Raw genomic sequence first — 18,959 nt, forward strand, 5'->3', positions numbered from 1 at the left:
GGGAAGACGTCCTGACACTTTGTCCCTAAAGACTGTAGTTCATGCATGTCGTAAGAGGAAGGTACTGAGGGCACCATCATCGTACCGACACAGCTGATAGGACTCAGTGATAATATCTGACGTAGCGTCTAAATTTAAGTTTCTCCAGTTGTCCTTAGAATGTCTTTTAAAGCTCTTTCCCTCTTAATCCCAGGTCCAGCCAAGGTCCAAGATTGTTTTATGTCTTTCCTCTCTCTTAATCGAGATCCTAGAACAATCCGCCTGCCTTCTGTTTCGTTTGCTTTTCATGACGTTGATTTATTTCAGGCATTCATGCCCGTTGCCTTGCAGAATGTGCCCCATTCCAGATTTGCCCGATTGCTTCCTTGTGCTCAAAATCAGATTAGATGGTCGTGGCCGGAATGCTGTGTGGGTGACCCGTGTTCTGACCCCGTCACCTCAGGAGGCTCGCTCTGTCTGCTTATCCCACAGCCAGCGATGATTGCTATTTTTTTCTTTTTTTTTGTGGTGGGGAGGAGGTAATTAGGGTTGTTTGTTTGTTTACTTATTCTGATGGAGGTGCTGGGGGTGGAACCCAGGACCTTGTGCATGCCAAGCATGTGCTCTACCCCTGAGCTGCACCCCCCCCCACGCTTGCTGTATTTTAGTGAATGGGAAGCTTTGTCTCATGGGGGAAAAATAGTCGAGGGTATTAAACTTCCGTTGTATTAGATTTTTTTTCATCTTTCATGAGCACAAAGAAAAGGCTTATTAAGAAGAACTATGCAAGAGAGAAAGCATCAAATGTTCCGTTTTCTACTGAGAATTTCAAATCCTTCCTTTTTCGCAGAGAAAACAAATACTGTGAAGCTACTGATCTGTGTCCCTGCGCTGATGGAGGGCGGACGGGGCTTAGATGCGGCGCTCCCGCTGCTGGGTTCAGAGCAGCGGGCGTGAGCCTCTGTTCATGGGCTGCAAGGCCCACACGGGGACTCACCCGGGCACCAGCAGCCCTTTGCCCTCTTAACTGTGGTGGTGGTATGTTTTTAAAATCTAAGTTTGTTTGGTTTTTTATTTTTATTTTTTCTTTGTTTTTAAAAATGTTTTAGTTACTTACTATTGTATTATTTATTTTATTTTGGTGGGGGGGAGGAGATAATTAGGTTTTTTTTAAGAGAAGGCCCTGGGGATGGAACCCAGGACCTCATGCATGCTAAGCGTGCACTCTACCACTGAGCTGTACCCTCCCCCCAGCCCCCCAAATCTAAGGTTTTATTTTCTTTTTTGATTTCAGGCATAATGTCTTAGAACAACTGAAGATAAATGTTTTAGAAACAGAGCTTTTGAAGGCAGACTTTGCCTTTTCCCCCTGAGACCTCCAGTTGGACTCACTGAAAATGCAGTGTTTTCTCTTGGGTGAGGGGTGTCTCCTTTCCTCTCAGCAGCCCTGAGGGGGCAGCTTCTGGGTCCTGCGGAGACGCCACCTTCGCCTGTTTGAAGCTGGAGTCTTAGTGAAGGTTCTAGGGATAATTGGTAACGCGGAGATTCTCTCTTTCAGGGCATCTTTTATGACCAAAACTGTGCCTTGTGGAAATGAACTTCACAAGTTCCTGATCTGGGACACGGCTGGCCAGGAACGGGTAAGGACATGCTGTTGTTGGCTTTCCCGAGAAAGTACTGGCTTTTCTAGCGGGAAAAAACCTCACCAAATACCGACAGTCTCTGTATTTGGCAAGACTATTGGTTGCAGATGGTGGAAACCCAGCTTGAAATGACTGAAGCAGAAAAAGGAAATGTTCTTTTCTTCGGCTATGAGAAAAATAAGGGGGTGCCTGTCTTTTTTTATTTTAGTAAATTTTTTAAAATTGAAGTAGGGTCGGTGTACAGGGTTGGGTTAGCTCGGGGTGCCTGTCTCAGGGCGGGGCTGAGCCCAGCCCTCCCCAAGGGCTGTCCCCAGCCACTGTGTCTATTCCATTTCCTTTGCTTGCTTACCTTTAAACTGACTTCATTTTTAGGCCCACCCACTGGCGTTCCTGCCCCGGGGTGGCCAGGATAGCCTCAGCAGCAGCTCCAGGCCATCATTCTGCCACCTTGGCAACCCCAGGAAGCAGGGCACCTCTGCTCAGACCCGCGCCCCGCGCCCGGCCCCGAGGACCCTCATCCACCTGGTCTGGGTCCTGTGCTCACTCCTTGGCGCTGTACTGAGTTTGGGGGAGGGGGCTGGCCCTCCTGCTCGTGGGGCCAGGCTTCCCCCTTGGGCGGCGGCTGCTCTCAGCTCCCCCGAACCACTGGGCGTCTGGCAGGCTTTGCTCCTCGACGGAAGTCTGGGCTCTCTTCCTAGGAAATGGGGGAGTGGGCGTCGGGTTCCCAGGAAACAGCTGATGAGTGCTCTCTTACTCCTCATTCTTCTTATTTGCTGGAAATATTTATGGAGAAGGTGATGCAAAGAGCCCCTGTCTTTAGATTTTAGAAAGTGGAATAACGAACACCAACAGACTGTGTGCAGCAGGGGATTTGTGTAATAACCAGAGTGTGTATTGTCCGAGCTGAGGGGTGACCAGGATACAGGCAGAACATGGGTAACCGTCACCTCCTCTCAGCTGAGTGCTTTCAGCCAGATCACAGTGCTCATCAGAGCTGATCGTCGTGGAGAGACGTAGGCTGAACTTCCGCTTGTCTGATCCCAGCTCAGGTGCCACCTTCTCTGCCCCCCCCACCCCCCAGCTTCACCCACTGCATTTTTCTCCGTAACTCTTACCAACTTCTAATGTACCTCCTAATTCACTTATTGATTCTGTTGATCACCTCCCTCTCAGAGAGACTCCAGGGTTCAGGGTCCTGCATCGTTTTCATTGTCACCTCCTAACAAAGTGAGTGTGTAAATGTGATTTTCGCTTTCTGTAAATCCCCTCAAAGTGAATATCCCAGCGTCTGTCAATTAAGGTGTCTTCAAGATTTCTTTCTCTTTAATCAGGACGATCCTTCTGGCCCACAAATGCTGACCCCGTTAGAATGTCTTCTGTTTTGCTGCTAAATCGGGAGCAAAGATTTGCACGCGTGGGGCTGCCACCTCTTCCCCTCCTGTGCACGCTGACTCCCGCAACTGGGCCCAGATCCGAGGGGACCTGCCTGCCCGGGACCTCTTCTCTGTGCACCGGTGTTTCTCTGCTGTCAGTCTGCTAGGTTCTTTGTCTTGGTGTTTGGGGGGATTGTTATTTAAACCTAAACAATGAGGTTTTCTTGCTCCGCTTTTTACTTTTTGGCCCTGAAAGGGTTGCTTTTTCAGCTGGTTTTGCTGAGCGCAGTAAGGTCAGTTTCACACGGAGGTGGCTTGCCCTGCCCCAGCACTGGTCTGAGCGCCTTCTGTGCCCTAACACGTTTAGCCAGCTCACAGCACTTGGAAGTACTGTCTTATCCCCGTTTACAGGTGAGGTCACTCAGGCACAGAGAGGTTAAGTAACTTTCCCAAGATCACACAGCTAAGATGGTATAAAACTGAAATTTAAATCCAGCTCTCTGGTTCCTGTGCTTTATAGCTTTGTGATGATAGAAAAATCACCCCAAAACCATGCAGTTGAAAGGAAAATTGTCCGAAATCCCACTGCCCACGTATTTCCACTCCTAGGATTAGGTGGCCATTCTTCAGAGAGCTCACGATGTGAGTTGGTAATTTCACATCAGTGGGATCATGATTCTTCATAACCTGCTGTTTTCACTTGCTAGTAGGGTTCTGAAGGGGAGATTTCTGTGTGGTCTAAACAGAGCGTTTGACGTTTACACTCCTATTCTAATGTAATAGTCCAGGGATCGACTACTTTGGATAAAATCTGGCTCTGAAGTGACTGTTGGAGTTTGGAGTTTGGACCACTTAGCATCTCAGAGCAAAATAGCATATGGCGGTATTTCTAATTATTCTAATTGCTTTTCTAAAATGTGACCCTTAGAGGTCATAGGTCCCTGCAACTGCACTGCTGTGTCTAATTTGAAATGCATGAATGTCACCATACAAGTCACGACGCGGTAGCAGTGATCCCCTTTGTGTGTCAGGGAGGAGGGGCTGGCTTTGGGGTGGTCATTTCAGGCGCATCCAGGTTTGTGGGGACGGAGCGAGCAGTGTGCACGCGGTTGTCCAGTCCCGCTGACCCTCAGAGGCCCGGGGTGTTACTCCTGGGGTGACCTTGTCTGCCCTCCCTCCCTGCGGTCCCGAGTCTCTCCAGTGACGGCAATTTCTCAGTCGTCTGGCAGCTTGTTGCTGGGCTTAATCGTGCTTATAATGACGTTGCCCAGGGTTTGAGCTAAAAATAAACCCCCTGCTGCTGCCGGTGCGGGCTGCCATGCGTTCCGTCCCGTCAGTTGCTGGAGTCCGCGCCCCCATCCTCCCCGCCTCATCCCTGCGGAAATCGGCTGCTGTTCTCCTTTGTTTTCACCATGATCAACGAACAAGACCGCTTTGGGTTTATGATTTGACAACATAAAGATGCCAACTTCTGTGTCCTCAAGGAGGCAGGGTGCTCAGCTCAGTGTTACTTCCTCCATATTAGTTCGTTTGTGGAACCATCGGACCAAGTTCTGCCTGGCATGCCCAGCCCTGCGGTCACTGCCCTGCTTACCGCCCTGTGCTAATCCCATGTTATATGTGTGGGAGAAATTCATCTTCTCTCCTCTGAGCACTGAACATGTCAGAGGATCCTGGTCCTCCTCCATCTCTGTGTGGGAGAGCATCCGTTCTTTGACAGCTTGCCTTAATTCTGCTTTTAGTTCAGCCGAATGTGACCGGCATCCTGTGATCCTTTCAACACAGTCCAGAGGGTGACTCTTTTTTTCCCACTTTTTTTTGTTGAGTTATAGTCATTTTATAATGTTGTGTCAAATTCCAGTGTAGAGCACAACTTTTCAGTTATACATGAACATACATATATTCATTGTCACATCAGAGGGTGACTCTTAAAAAAATGGTTTAAGAAGGTTTCTAGTTGCTTGTTGAATGCAATTTGTTAAAAGCTGACCATTTTCAGGATTTGCGCATTTAGTTTGCCACCCCTCCCCCAGAGGGGTGTGGGGAGGGAAGATGTCCGTGTTGGGGCACGGGATGGGCTTTTGGGATTTCCATCCTGCCCTCTTTGATGGGTTGTCGTGCTGGTTTCTGCTTCGTGTCGGGGTCACCAGGGCCTCTGGAAGGATGTACACAGCCCGCAGCTCAGAGACGGCCCCCAGGAGAGAAAGGACTTACCTGCCCAGCTCCGTTCTCCCGTCTCCCTCTGTCAGGATTTATAAGGGAAGATGAGACTTCGTTCCCAAGGTGTCAACATGTCATTCCTTCCCACTGAGTTTCTTTGATTTCCTTCTTTGTTTTTCTCCTTAAACTGGGGACCAGAACATCCTCACTGCTATTAAATATCACAGTGTGAGCTGCAACCTGCCCGTCCTAGATGTGTGCTTCCAGATCATTCTGCGCCTGCGGTAAACACAGTCACAGTCCATAGAATAACTCCACTAGAAATGTCAGTATCTTGGAAAACTTTCAGGCTTCATTCTCTTGGTCTGATCCTTCCGAGAAGCCTTATTTTCAGAATCTAATGTGAAAAAATACTGACATCATCGTATTCTTTAGTTTCGTTTGGTTAAAGCCCGTGTTATAGCTGTCTGTCTTTCCTATTGGACTGCCTGAGTCGTATTTATAGGATTTTGGTTTCAAATGAACCACAGTCGCAAATCCCACAAAGGCGAACTGATGGTTCCATTATTAGTATAAAAACTCTCCGTTCCCCTGCAAACACATCTGAAGTTGGGAAGATTGGCTTCTGAAATCAAGCTCATTGTTCTGTGCTTTTTGAAGATAAAACTGAAGAGTGCTCACAGAGACCGAAAAACAGCCTCCCTCTAAATCCCCCAATGCTAGGCTAATTTCAGTCTCTAGATTTTCCTAATGCGGACATTGCAATTAAATGGAGCCACGCAATCTGTGGCTCTTGTGATCGGCTCCCTTTACTTAGCACAGTGTTTTCAGGGTTCACCACCTTGTAGCAGGTTTCAGCGGGTGATTTTTATTCCGTTGTATGGATTACTACATGGTGTTTATCCACTGACCAGCCGATGGACGTTTGGGTGGTTTCCACTTCTTGGCTCTTATGAATAATGATGCTGTGAACATTCACGTGCAGAGTTTTGTGCAGATGCTTTTTTTAAAAAAAATCTCGAGTAAGTATCTAGGAATGAAATAGGTGGGTCATATGGTGACTCTAAGTTTAGTACTTTGAGGACCTGCCAAGCCATTTTCAAAGGGGTTGCACTATTTTACATCCCTACCAGCAATGTGTGGGGTTCCAGCTTCTCCACATCGTGACCAACACTTGTCTTTGCCCAACTCAAGTTCCCACAGATTTACCCCTGTACGTTCTTCTAAGAGTTTTGTCGTTTCAGTTCCTACGTTTAGATCTGGGATCCGTTTGTTGTTACTCTTTGTGCATCTTGGTAAGAGAGGAATTCAACCTCATTCTTCGTATGTCAGTATCATACAAAATCAGTTGTCCTGACACGGTGGAAAAGACTATTCTTTGTCTTGGCACCTATGTTAAACGTCAGTTGGCCACACATGTGAGAGTTTAATTCCAGACTCTCTGTCCTGTTCCTTTGATCTAAATAAAGTTTTATCCTCACACCAATACCATGGTGCTGTGATTCCTGGAGCTCTGTCATAAGCTCTGAAATAGGGAAACGTGAGTCCTTCAACTTTGTTTTTCTTTTTCAAGATAGTTCTTGACTATTTTCAGTCCCCTGCATTTCCATGAATTTTGGAATCACTTTATACATGCTTATCAAAAAGCCCAGCTAGGATTTTGGTAAGGATGAACCTGGAGATGAATTTGGGGTTGCCTACTCCTAAACCTTTGTAAGTGATAGGCAAGTGTCACACTGGCTTTCATCTCTTTGGAGATTCCTTGTGATTTGGAAACGCAGCCTTGACCTCAGAGTTGTACCTAAATTAAAAATGTTGAATAAAGTATTAAATCTTCTCAGTGTTGAAGTGTGGTCCTTGTAGTAAATTCATACAGAACCACAGGCAAGGTTACGTTTGTGAAATTGTCAGTTGCGATGTTCCAGACCATTATTAGACTTGAAATGTGTAATATTTGACTGCATTGTTTTGTTAAGAGAAGGAATCTATCTTCAAAATAGTATTATTTGCAGCTGATTGAGTTTTATTTCAGCAATATTCTCTAACCCAAGGCCAGACGTTTACTTAAGCCATACTGCTAGAGGTGATCATATTCTGAAACCCACTGATTCAAAACAATTACAGTCACTTTGGTAGTGAGTGCGCAGACTTTTTTCCCAATAGTGAGAGATTTCACATACTCCAGAAAATAATATAATAAATATCTCCATTTGCACCATACAGCTGTGTGTAATCTTAACTTGTTCCTGCTGTCAGAAGTTTTCCTTGAGCCCTGGGTGCCTGAGAAGGAAAAGTCACCGACGCGCCCAGGAACTGAGGGTTTCAGGGACGCGGTCAGGAACCCTGGGTGCCAGGCTGGTGGGCCGTCCTGCCTGCTGACCTCCTTGGCCTGCATTCTGCCGGTGCCTGCCCGTCTGCCGTCCTTGCGAAGCTTGGGTGACCGGAGGGCAGGCTCGGGGATGTGGCTGAGAAAGCCGGGGCCTCGGGTCTGGGTCTGAACGGGTCATTGAGAAGGAAGAGAGACATGAAGAGGGCCGCTATCTGAGGGCAAGTTCAGGCTCCTTACAGACGTCAAAAGGAACTTCTCTCCTCCCGTCTCTCTCCGGAGCCTGGAGTCTGTGGTCAGGAAAGTCATTCCCTATTCATAGGCTGCAGCTGAAGTCAGAGCGCATTTTGACCTTCGGGAGTCCTTGAAGAAAGGGGCCTCTTACAGGCTCCGAATGAGCTGCTCTTTGTTCTGTCTTCCACTCGCCCTGCAGCCCCGGGGGGCGGAGGTTACCTAGCTCCCAGCTCCCAGCACCCAGCTCGCAGCGCGTACCCTGCGTCGGCTCCCCCGAGCTGCTGGGGGTCACCCCGGGCACCTCCTCACAAAGCCGCTAGGGAAGTGTTTCCGGGGAGGGTTCTCCCTTCAGCGGGAGGAGGTAGAGTAAATACACTTCCCTCCTGTCTCGGAGAACAGTGCTTTCACAGTGCAACTTGAGGTCCTAATAAGGGAAGTGCCCCCCCATCACCCCCACCCCAAGGATGCTCTCAGCAAGGACAACTGGATGCAGACTTGTTGCTGGGGGACAGCTCAGAGGCTTGCGGACGGGATGTGTGCTATTAAAATGAGATAAACTGCAGTCGATGGAGGGGACCACCTGGATCTTTTAGAAGAAGCCCCAGGAGTCACCTTTCGCTCAGAGTGGTGCATGAAGACCCCACAGCACACGGGATGGGTAGGTTAGACAGATTTTGAACAGGAAAGTGACACAGTCTGACTTATATTTGAAGGAAAAGTCGCTCTGCTTTGCAGTTAACATAGTGTGACGTCAGGTGTCTGCTGCAGAGGGTGGACGGGGCGGGCGGTGAGGAGGGGTCAGGATGCAGGGCTGGTGTCTGAGGGACGTTGAGGCTCGGGGGCGAGCACTCGGGTGCATTACACGATGCTCCCTCCTTGTGTGCACGTGTGAAAATTTCCACAAGAAAAAGTTAAAATGAGACTGGACGGTAATGTAAATAAATAGCCTAATCCAGCCGTTAAACCTCGGGTCCTCCTGGCTGCTGTGGGGCCAGCGTGGAGGCCACTCCAACATCTAGATGCGCTGATGGAAGCTTCCGGACTGCCAGTCAAGGGAGGATGACCTGGGCTCAGGAGGGAGGGGGGCCGAGGCAGGGTCCCTGGGCCAGGTCTGCAGGCGGCTGGCCCTGGAGACGGTGCAGAGACCTGGGCGCCTGGTGGGTGGGGTGTGTTTTCTGTGGTTGGTGCGGTCACAGGTAGGGCGTCCGCGTGGCTGCAGCGAGGGCAGGCTTTGTGGGTACCCAGGCGGGGGTGGCAGAGCATCTGGGAGCTCGGGCACCGTCCCGGATGATGGGACGTTGGTGAACAGAGGGCCAAGGATGTCGAGACGGGAGGAAAGCGTGGAGAGACGTGGCTCCTTCCTGGCGTCTCCTCTGGGAGCAGGAAACAGGAGCTCCAGGTGACAAAAGGCCCTGACTTAGGGGCAGGCGGGGCACACATCAGTCTGGACTTTCAGGAACCCCACCCCCCACTGGTGCTAGCAAGCAGGACTGAGAGCTGAGGTCCACTGTGGTTGGGTTTTTCACAGATGGGAAAAACATGAATTTCTGTAGCATCTCCAAACGTTGACTTCTGTCTTCTCCGTTATCCTAGAGATCAGACTACGCCAGGTGGTTACCTTGTCTTTCCAAAGACACTGATGGGGGAGGGTGTAGCTCAGTGACAGAGTGCATGCCTCGCGCGCACAGGTCCTGGGTTCCATCCCCAGTACCTCTGTCTTAAAAAATAACCAAGTCAGTAAACCCCAAATGATATATGTATACGTAAAGGCACCGACCCACACCCCACACGCTGACACCGTCTTTTTGTGGAAAGACGTTTGGGTTTGGCCCTGTCATTTTCTGCTGTAGAAGGTGTGCACGCACCTCATCAGGGATTCAGGGGCTTCCTCGTGGGGCTTCTGCTTTAACCCTTTGGACCCTGAACGCTGAGGAAGCCCTTGGATGTCAGCACAGTGAAAAAGAAAGCAAGCAGAGGGGGAAAAATCCCCTCTCATTGCAAAAGTAATGTATCCTGTTAAAGGTGGTTTCATAATGAGGAAATAGTGCAAACACGTGGTGGGCTGCCCGTCACGGCATTGAGAAGTAACCCTTGTTAACAGGGGCTCTGTGCAGCTTTACACACTGCTAGGTTTTAGGACATCTGAGTAGGCTTATTAAGTAGGTCTCTGCTTTTCTGTGGAGAGAGAAGTCTGTGTAAAACTTAGAAACGTTCTTCTGAATGACGCCCAAAGAGCAGGCAGGGATGGTTTTTCCACTCAGCTTCGCCAGCTGAGAATGTGGGAATGTCAGGAATTTTCCTCAGGCTTCCCTCTTTGTTTGAATCCTTCTGGGCCTTGGAGGTGTTTTGGCTCCTGCCTTGGACTGTCCGGGCCCTGGTGTTACGAGAATTTCTGACAGGGCGCTGGCCCGGAAGCAGGCCGGCGCTGGCCCCCAGGCTGCCTCGGAGCGTCTCCCCAGGAACGGTGTCTCTGAAAGTCACATCCAACCCCTGAAGTTCCAGGCCCCCACGCCAGAGCCCTCTGCTGGGCTGTCTCCTGGGGGAGGCAGAGCCCAGCTGAGGCCTGTCCTTGTTTGGAAACTTCATGTATTTTCCACCACTGCTCATTCTTGACATGCAGAATTTTGCTGCTGTGGAATTTATGATGCCAAAAACCTAAGTTTAAGGAATTTTGCCTGAAGCCGACTGGGTGGCCTAGAGGATTAGACGGTTTACTGGAATAACACCCTTCACTGTGTGCTGAGTTGGGTGTGTGTGTGTAGGATGGGAGGTTTGTGATGCAGGAAGGCACTCGGAAGAAGCAAGAGGTTCCATCCAGAGCCGACTTACCTCAGCCATGAGTGTCGTCGCAGAGCTGGGAAAACCTTAGCTGTCACCACCAACCCCCCCCCATGGCTGCCTGCACTTTACAAAACACGAAAACCAGTAAAGAGCCAGTCACAGGGCAACAGACTGTCTTGAGTCTAGAAGTCTTCACGCTGTACCCCTAAGATGGGTTCTCAGTGCCCCATCTAGGTCCCTAGATGTTAATAAATATTACGAGAAAAAAGGTTAAAAAATAAATGAAGAATTCTGAGTAAAACCAAAACCAATAGTTTTCTTTACTCTGGAAAATTTCGGAGCCTTTAAAAATTACTCTGTAAACCTCCAGGGGATTGTTAAAATATGTAGCATTTCTCAAACTTAATTAGCCAAGAAACCTTTTTTCTGAAAAACACTTCAAGGGCACAGGGTTCTGCAGAAGACCTTGGGAAATACCCAGCCATCTGGCCTCACATGCCGTTTCATCCTGTTCAGAAACGAGTTTAATCACTGCTCAGGATTCCATGTGACAGCTAAGCCAAAGTCACGTTTCCAGTCCCCGATGGTTAGACAGGGAGGTTGGTTCCAGTTTGTCAGGGTTACTGATGAATCTAGAATGAATTCTGCTTTCCTCGAGGCCACACCTCTGATCATTCCCCCTAGAAGTGGAATTGTTGAGGCAAAGTGCATGAACGTTTCAAGACTCTCTAAATACATTGTCCAGATGTTTCCCAGAAGGGTCAGGCCCCCTCATCCTGCCGGTTGCTGGAAGCAGTTTCCATCTGTGACAGCTGAGGGTCTTAGAAACTCAGAGAAGGCCTTGCCCTGGCCCTCGTCCTGCAGACATCCAGCAATTAAACACCAGCAGCCACACACACACCCGGACAGAAACAGCCATTTCTTTTGAGGGGACAGATTGGCTTTTCACAATTCTTATGCTTCTTCTAAACAAATGTCACTGGAGAGCTATCTGAACACTTTAATCTGGTTTTCTAGACATTTTGTTGGGTACTTAGGGAAGAAGGGATTTTGAACTGGCGTCTACTGTGCTCATTTTCCAATAACCTTTCAAGGTGAGATTAAACGAGATAGTTCTGTCAACCTTGGGTGATGGTGAACTTTGCGTCTAGAAGAGTCTTTTATGAGAGGGTCTCCTCGGTCTTCATTCCGACCCCATGGGAGTGCAGTGATGTCATGCTGAGTGCTGAGGCTGGCGGCGGTGCTTTTGTTTTATATTTTGTTAGAAGAAAAGTCTCACATTGTAGCTAGAGGTGATTTATCTTTTTGTCCTCCACCAATATTACCCTTTGGTCAATGCATTGCTGGGTTTTGGACCTGAGACATGAACTTTTAACTCATTAAACCCCCCCGTCCTCTGTAATGAAGTCATTTAAGTGGTTTCACCAACAGATTTATTTCAAAATGATTCCATTTGGAGGAAGGAAGGAACAAGCAATGCGTCGTATGCAACGATCTAGTCAGTAATTCATGAGCCTGCACCCCAGGGACCGTTTCAGATCCAGTTCTTGGTTTTATAGCTTGAAATGGACTGTGTCTGAGAAAATGTGCACAGCTCACTTCTCTTTGTGCTCGAGTCCACAAGTGTCTTTATTTTTGAGAGACAGATTTTGTACCAGCTCTCCTACCTCGAGTGTGCAAGTGGGTCGTTCTTACATGGAAGCGGTGTGGGAAAAATGAGCGTTTTATATAACTGGGCTGAAAGGACACTTGATATGCATTCTCTTCGATTAGCAAAGCAGGGATGTTTAAAAAATACGCGGCTTTTTCCTCCTTTATGGCAGGGGTTCTGATTTTGTGTTCTGCCTCTGGAGTGGGTTGCCAAAGGAAGGACTGAGAATGGATTTATTGATGCTTACGAGGACAGCAGACACACAGAGCTGGGCCGTGAGCAATTGTGAACGGCCCTGTCCTCAGTGAGTCCTGGTGAGGGAGGGGCCAGGCTCTCCAGCTGAGAACTCCGGGGTCCATCCTGAGCCCCATCCAGTCTGGTCCCTTTTCCGAAAACCCCCAGGCACCAGGGCATTTTCTCATTGGGGTGGAGACTTGCTCGAGGGCTGTGGGGCTGGGGACCTCGCACCCTCTGGTGAGGCCGCGCTAGCCTTCTGCAGGAAGAGGGAAACCTCGGGGACCGATGTGCTTCCGAGGTTCAGACGGGACCCCAGTCTGGCCAGGGCTTATTCAGCGAAGTGTACTGCACAGGAGGTCAGCGCAAATGATGGCTTTGTTGTTTGCCAGAGAGAAGCTTCAGAACCCATCCTTCTTTCCCCACAGTTCCCCCAGCCCACTCCCCAGTAAACACAGCTGCTTTTTTTTCAGTTTAAAAATCACTGTACAAATCTGTACACAGCAGACCCTTGTAAGGAAAACGTACACATCACAAGAAATCCCGCTGGCAATGTCTAGAGAAGCACCATGTCGTGCCTGCGCGCACGGGCACACCCACACGCGTTTTACTGCAGGTCTGTGTGCTGCGTACGCTGCTCTGAGACTTTTTTTTCACTTAACAGTATGTCAAGGATCTCTTCCTGTAAATAAAAATCCTCATCGTCATCCTAATGCTTGTAAATATTCCACTATGAACATACACCGTTAATGAATTCTCTGTGCTGAGCCTTTAGGTTGCTTTGAATGTCTCCTCTTACTTACCAGGCAGGGGTGAGAGCCCTTGTGTGAGGTGGGGGGGGGCGGGTCACAGAGGTGGAATCTCCAGGTCAAACGATGTGCACATTCCAACTTTTAATATATTAACCGACAGCAGCTTTGAAAGAAGGCCTCTTTTCTAAAATAAAGATTATGTATGTTTCAAGTGTGCAGCATGGTTTCATGTATGTAGACACAGCAAAATGACCATTAACGAGCAAATTTTCTCTAATATGCTAATTAGCTATTAGTCAAGCTAATTAGCGTATTTTCTCTGACCTTTTTTTAAATGATGAGAACATGTGAAATCTATTCTCTTGGCAGATTTCCAGGCTCACGTATTATTGACCACAGTCAGCAAGCTGTCCATCTACCCTCTTAGCCACTTTCAAACATACATAACGTTATTGTTAACTGTGGTGCCTCGGCTGCATGCTCCATCCCCAGGACTTACTTATTTTTATAACTTTGACCCCCTGCGTTCATTTCCCCCACTCCCACCCCTGCCTCTGGCAGCCTCCACTCTGTTCTCTGTATCTGTGAGTTCAGTTTTTGCTTTTAGAGTCCATATATAAATGAGACCTTATGATATTTGTCTTTCTCTGTCTGACTTATTTCGCTTAGCATGATGCCCTCAAGTTCCACCCAAGATGTCACAAATGGCGAGATTTCATTCTTTTTAATGGCTGAATAGTATTCCTCTGTGTATATATGTGTGTGTGTGTGTGTAGTATCTTACTGATCCATTTATCTGTTGATGAACACTTAGGCTGTTTCCTTGTCTTGGGTATTGTAAACAGTGCTGTACATGAGAGTGTACATGAGAGTGAATATATCTTTTCAAGTTAGTATTTTTCAGGTAAACATCCAGAAGAGGGGAGTTGCTGGATAGTATGGCAGCTCTATTTTTACTTTCTTGAGGACCCTCCGTACTGTTTTTTATGGTGGATGCACCAGTTCACATTCCCAGCAGCAGTGCACAGGGCTCCCTTTTCTCCACACCCCCTCCAGCATTTACTATTCGCAGACTTTTTGATGCTGGCCATTCCCACAGGTGTGAGGTGGTATCTCGTGGTTTTGATTTGCTTTTCCCTGCTGATTAACGATGTTGAGCATCTTCCCATAAGTAGCTCTTAAAATGCATCCCTGTGGAGCGTGTGAGAGTGTCTCTCTCCCCAAACCCACACCAACACTGGATGTGATAAATCTTTTTAATATTTAATAAATTAATACCTACCCCATCATTGCTTCTGTATTCATTTCTCTTATTACGGTTGAACATGTTTTAAGATATTTATTGGCAATTTATAACTCTTCTCCTGTGATTTATCTCTCTCTAGAGAGCATTTGTTCATTTTCCTATTGAGCTGAGTTATCTCTTTCTTAATATCTTTCACAGCCCCTCTGTGATCTAGTCTTAAAATATGTTCAAAGATACTCAGATACAGTCTTCAGAATACACCTAAAACCTGTGTGTATCCTCAGGATAAGTCTCTATCCTGCTCGGGGATAAGTGACACTTGCTCTGTTCACCTTTGGAACGAGGTGTTTGCAGGTTGGCCACCGTCCAGACCCCAGGGCGAGTGGAGCTGCCCTTCCTGCGCGTTCCTCCCTGGAGGCTCGGCTGGGGTCTTGTGATCTGGGCCAGCCTCCTCTCTTCCTCCGCCTGGCAAACATCTTCATCTTGCCACCATACCACACTAATGACGGTGCCCCGGGGCCATCATTTTAGATAAGTGATGAGCGGTAGAGAAAAGAAAATTCAGAGGACAGCAACATTTTAAAAAAACACTTGTTTTCGGCTTTGCCCCGGCATGAATTCATGGTCTGTAAACCACAGGCGTCTGTGCAGTCGGGGAGGGAAAATGATCTGATGTGAATCCTGGGGAGCTTCTGGGGGGACCCGGGACCCTACAGGAATGATGCAGGATTCTGGCTCTCTGTTTGCTGTGAGGCTGCGTAACATGTGCTCACTGTGGCCTGAAACCACTCGCTGTTCCTTCCTCTACAGTTCCACTCGCTGGCTCCCATGTACTACCGCGGGTCCGCTGCCGCCGTCATCGTGTACGACATCACCAAGCAGGTAAGAATGTCCCCTCTAGAATTTAGGTGACGTTTTTGGTGACTCTCTGTCTAAAACGACCACAGCAGAGACCTCACTGCCTGAGTCTTGCCTGGAATGAGAGTCCATAAAATGGTGGTGGGAGATGATGATCACTGGATACTGAGTTTTAGTGTCTGGTGGCCAGGCAGTTCAGATCTACCTGCTCAGTGAAATAAACGATGAACATTTTCTAAATTGTCTGTTTGCAGAGGCAAGGTCGTGCCTGCTAATCCCATTCTCCAGAATGTCAGTGTTTTAGGAAGAGGAAAATTTTTTTTAGGTTTTGCATGTTTTAGAATTAAAGATCCTTATTTTCTCTTGGTGTTTCAATCATACAACTTAAAACGCCCAGGATAACGTCCATGTCAGCGTGGTGGGTTTGCGTGCGCATGAGATGGGTGTATTTTTAGTTTTCACATTGAGGCTCCAGGATGTCCGTCAACCAACCAATAACGTCAGTGGTCTGCTGGCATCTTCCCCACCCTGCTCCCGCCCCGGCCCCCGGGAGTGCTGACTCAGCGTTCAGGGCTGCTGCTTCAGTGACTCATCGCTGAGCCCATCGGGAGCTCCCGACCGCTCACCTCCATGGAGTGGCTCCCTGGACTGTTTCCTGGAGGTCGGTTATGCGTGACGGACAGAGAGGAAAACAGGACTCTAAAATGTGTGTGTGTGCATGCGCGTGCGCATGTGTTTATTTTCTTTTTCTTTTCTGATTAAGTGTGAACGTTGTTTGAGTCCTACGACTGCACCCTTGTTCATGCCGAACCAAGGCTGTAAGTTACAAGTAATGCTATTTATAGAAGAAAATTATGCATATGATTATCTTAACCTCAAGTTTCAGTGTTAGAAAAGGAACCTTTTACAGCCGATGTATGGATACCTTCACTAACACTAAATTTTGCCCTGCGAGAAGGCTAGTACATTAATCTTCATGTGCCTCCTGAAAATGTTTTTCGTCGTTCATTTATGCTGGGTGTGTGTTTCTACATGGTTGAAATACTCTGTGAATGAGTCTTTTCTAAGATTGATTTACACTTTTGATTTAGGATTCATTTCATACCTTGAAGAAATGGGTGAAAGAATTAAAAGAGCATGGTCCGGAAAACATCGTCATGGCTATTGCTGGAAACAAGTGTGACCTCTCAGACATCAGGTAAGAATCATCGAAAAAACTTGCTATGTGGTAAGTGCCCTCCACCCTCGAATGTCTGTGTGGTTACGTCTGTTGTCGGCGTCATCATTTAATTGGTGTCATTCACTTGTGGGGGTCGAGGTGGTGTTGGTTCAACCCGAGTAGAATTAAGGGACAATTCTAGGGAAAGGCAGCTTTGATGGAGCGCCGAGGTAGGAATGGATATTTAAGTCAGATCTCCACCCAGCACAGTCATCCCTGACGCTAGAGGTCTTTGGGCTGAGTGGTTTGTTATTTTTAGTGCTACCTTTTCCGTGACTCTTGTCATCATCACTCCCATGGCCATTTTGGTAGGCAGCATGTTCACGTGGTCAGGAGACTTTGAATTCTTGACATTTTCCCCGTTTGTCTGAGTTCTAGACTTTAACTTAAGGATGTAGTCAAGTCTATGCAATCTCACTGTTTTGTTCTAAGATCTGAATACGATGCAGCACATGTGAACACCTTTGTGTGTGTGTGTGAACAGCGGGAGACACGGGATGTTGAACTTCCTGTACTTGAAGAGAGGTTTGTAGGGACCTGGTCCGCATAGACTAGGCCTTTGACAGGAGTTTTATCTAGCCTGATAAGCTAACTATTTTTACTAAATAGAAAAGGAAACTGAATTTGCGTTGTCTCCATCCCCTGGTTAATTTGATTCCCAGCCATTTGAGTGGTTGACTTTCCTAAAGACAGTGACATCGTGCTTGCTGATCCAAAGATGATGACATCGGAGTTCAGTGAACAATCAAAATAGAGCTTGCAAAGCTCTTCACATGGCCTTTGACAAACGGCTCCACTTCTTTGGGGTTTCAGAGGCTTTGTATCATGTTGCATCAAGCTGGTTTATAGTAACAGCTATAAACACCGCTAAACTGTTCGTTTCTCTGGGGGCTGGACAAATCTTTAAACGCCCAGACTTAGTTCAGAAGTCTGCCTGCTTTACTGTGCTCCTGAGACAGCCTGTGCGTCTTGAATTCCCCGCCGAATCCCTGTAACGTGTCGTGGGAAAGAGGCAGGGTGTGGAGACGGCCTCTGCCGAGAGAGTCATTGCTGTCACCCCACACCATCGAACTGCGGAGAAGGTGTGACTTTAAGTGGAATGAAGCCTTGTGTGTTCTGGGAGAACTGATGGGTGAGAATTTAAGCAGAAAACAGTTTAAGTGTTAATGGAATTAGTTAGGACTCTTGGTTATATGGAACTGAAACTCAATTGAAATTAATTTCAGGAAAAATGGGAATTTATTGGAAGGTACTGGTGTCCACATGGTGAAAAACGGGTGCTTTATTAGCTCTGGTATTTGGTATGTTCCGTCTTCGGTCTCTAGAAAGCCTGGCGCTCTCTTGTTTTTAAATTGCTGTGGGTGGATTGCCCTGCATCATGACAAAGCATTTGTGGCCAAAGGAGGGGATGTGAGTGGTCCAGATGATTTTTCCCACCATAACCATGAGAATGGGAGAGCAGGTGGTTTTGAAGCGGGCCAGTTCCTAGAAAAGTGCAACCGGCACCTAAAGTCACGCTATTTCTCAGGGTGGAGGTCACTGTTTGTGCCCTGATATAGCGTTCTCCTTGAGTTTCTCCATACACAGCTTTCAACATGTCCCACTCACATAACCCTTCCATCTCACTTCCAACTGCAGAGTCACTCACAGCTGCTCCACCCCAACCAGGAGACAGTCCGAAACCACTTCCAGCTCCAACATCCAGTGTGACTTCATGGGGCCCCTGTCGCATGAGTCCACATTCCCTGGGTGATAACCATCTGCCCTCTGGCTTGGCCTCATTGAGGTCTGAATTTTGCTTCTCCAGCCTCTATCATTGTGGTTTGAAGGGTCGAATAAGCAAAATTATCTTAGTTACTTCCTGTTACTGAATCAAGGAATTAATTCCCTTTGGGTCTCCTTCAAACCTCTGACTAAGTCAACAAGGAAGGCCGGTTTGATGCTAGTAAATTAAAACTTTTTAAACATTTACTGTATTTTACTGCAATTGTTTACAAATCATAAAATCCATCTTTTTAAAGTATACAGTTGAGTGAATTTTAATCTATTTATAGAGTTGTGTAGTCATCATCACATCTAATTTTAGAACATTTCCACTCTGCAAAGAAACATCACACCCACTTACAGTCATTCCCGATGTCTGCCTCCTTCCAGCCTCTGGCAACTGCTAGTCTACCTTTCTGTCTTTATAAATTTGCCTTTTCTGGACGTTTTATGTAAATGGAATCATACAATATGTGGTCTTCAGTGACTGGCTTCTTTCACTTAGTGTAATGTTTTCAAGATCCATCCATGTTGTATGTAGCATGTACCAATACTTCATTCGTTTTTCATGGCTGGGTAATATTCCTTTGTATGGATATACCACTTTTATTTTTTCACTGACAGCTGACATTCAAGTCGTCTCCACTTTCTGGCTATTATAAAAAGTGCCTCTTAGAATAATCATGTACAAATTTTGTATGGATATATGTTTTCATTTCTTTCAGGTCTATATGAGGAG

General features: G+C 47.4%; 1 protein-coding gene across 7 annotated transcripts in view; it reads left to right on the top strand.

The window, feature by feature from the left end:
- Positions 1-18,959, top strand: part of RAB31 (RAB31, member RAS oncogene family) — an 83,704-nt gene that overhangs the window by 34,060 nt on the left and 30,685 nt on the right. For all 7 annotated transcript variants that reach the window (XR_010378716.1, XM_064481616.1, XM_064481618.1 and 4 more), the window contains exons 3-5: positions 1,538-1,619; positions 15,190-15,261; positions 16,329-16,435. Coding sequence is in view for 6 of the 7 variants with exons in the window: in XM_064481616.1 (XP_064337686.1) it covers positions 1,538-1,619; positions 15,190-15,261; positions 16,329-16,435 (261 nt within the window). In the remaining variant the exon portion in view is untranslated. The remainder of the gene's footprint in view (positions 1-1,537; positions 1,620-15,189; positions 15,262-16,328; positions 16,436-18,959) is intronic.

The sequence above is a fragment of the Camelus dromedarius genome, chromosome 32, assembly GCF_036321535.1.
Source record: "Camelus dromedarius isolate mCamDro1 chromosome 32, mCamDro1.pat, whole genome shotgun sequence".
NCBI lineage: Eukaryota > Metazoa > Chordata > Mammalia > Artiodactyla > Camelidae > Camelus > Camelus dromedarius.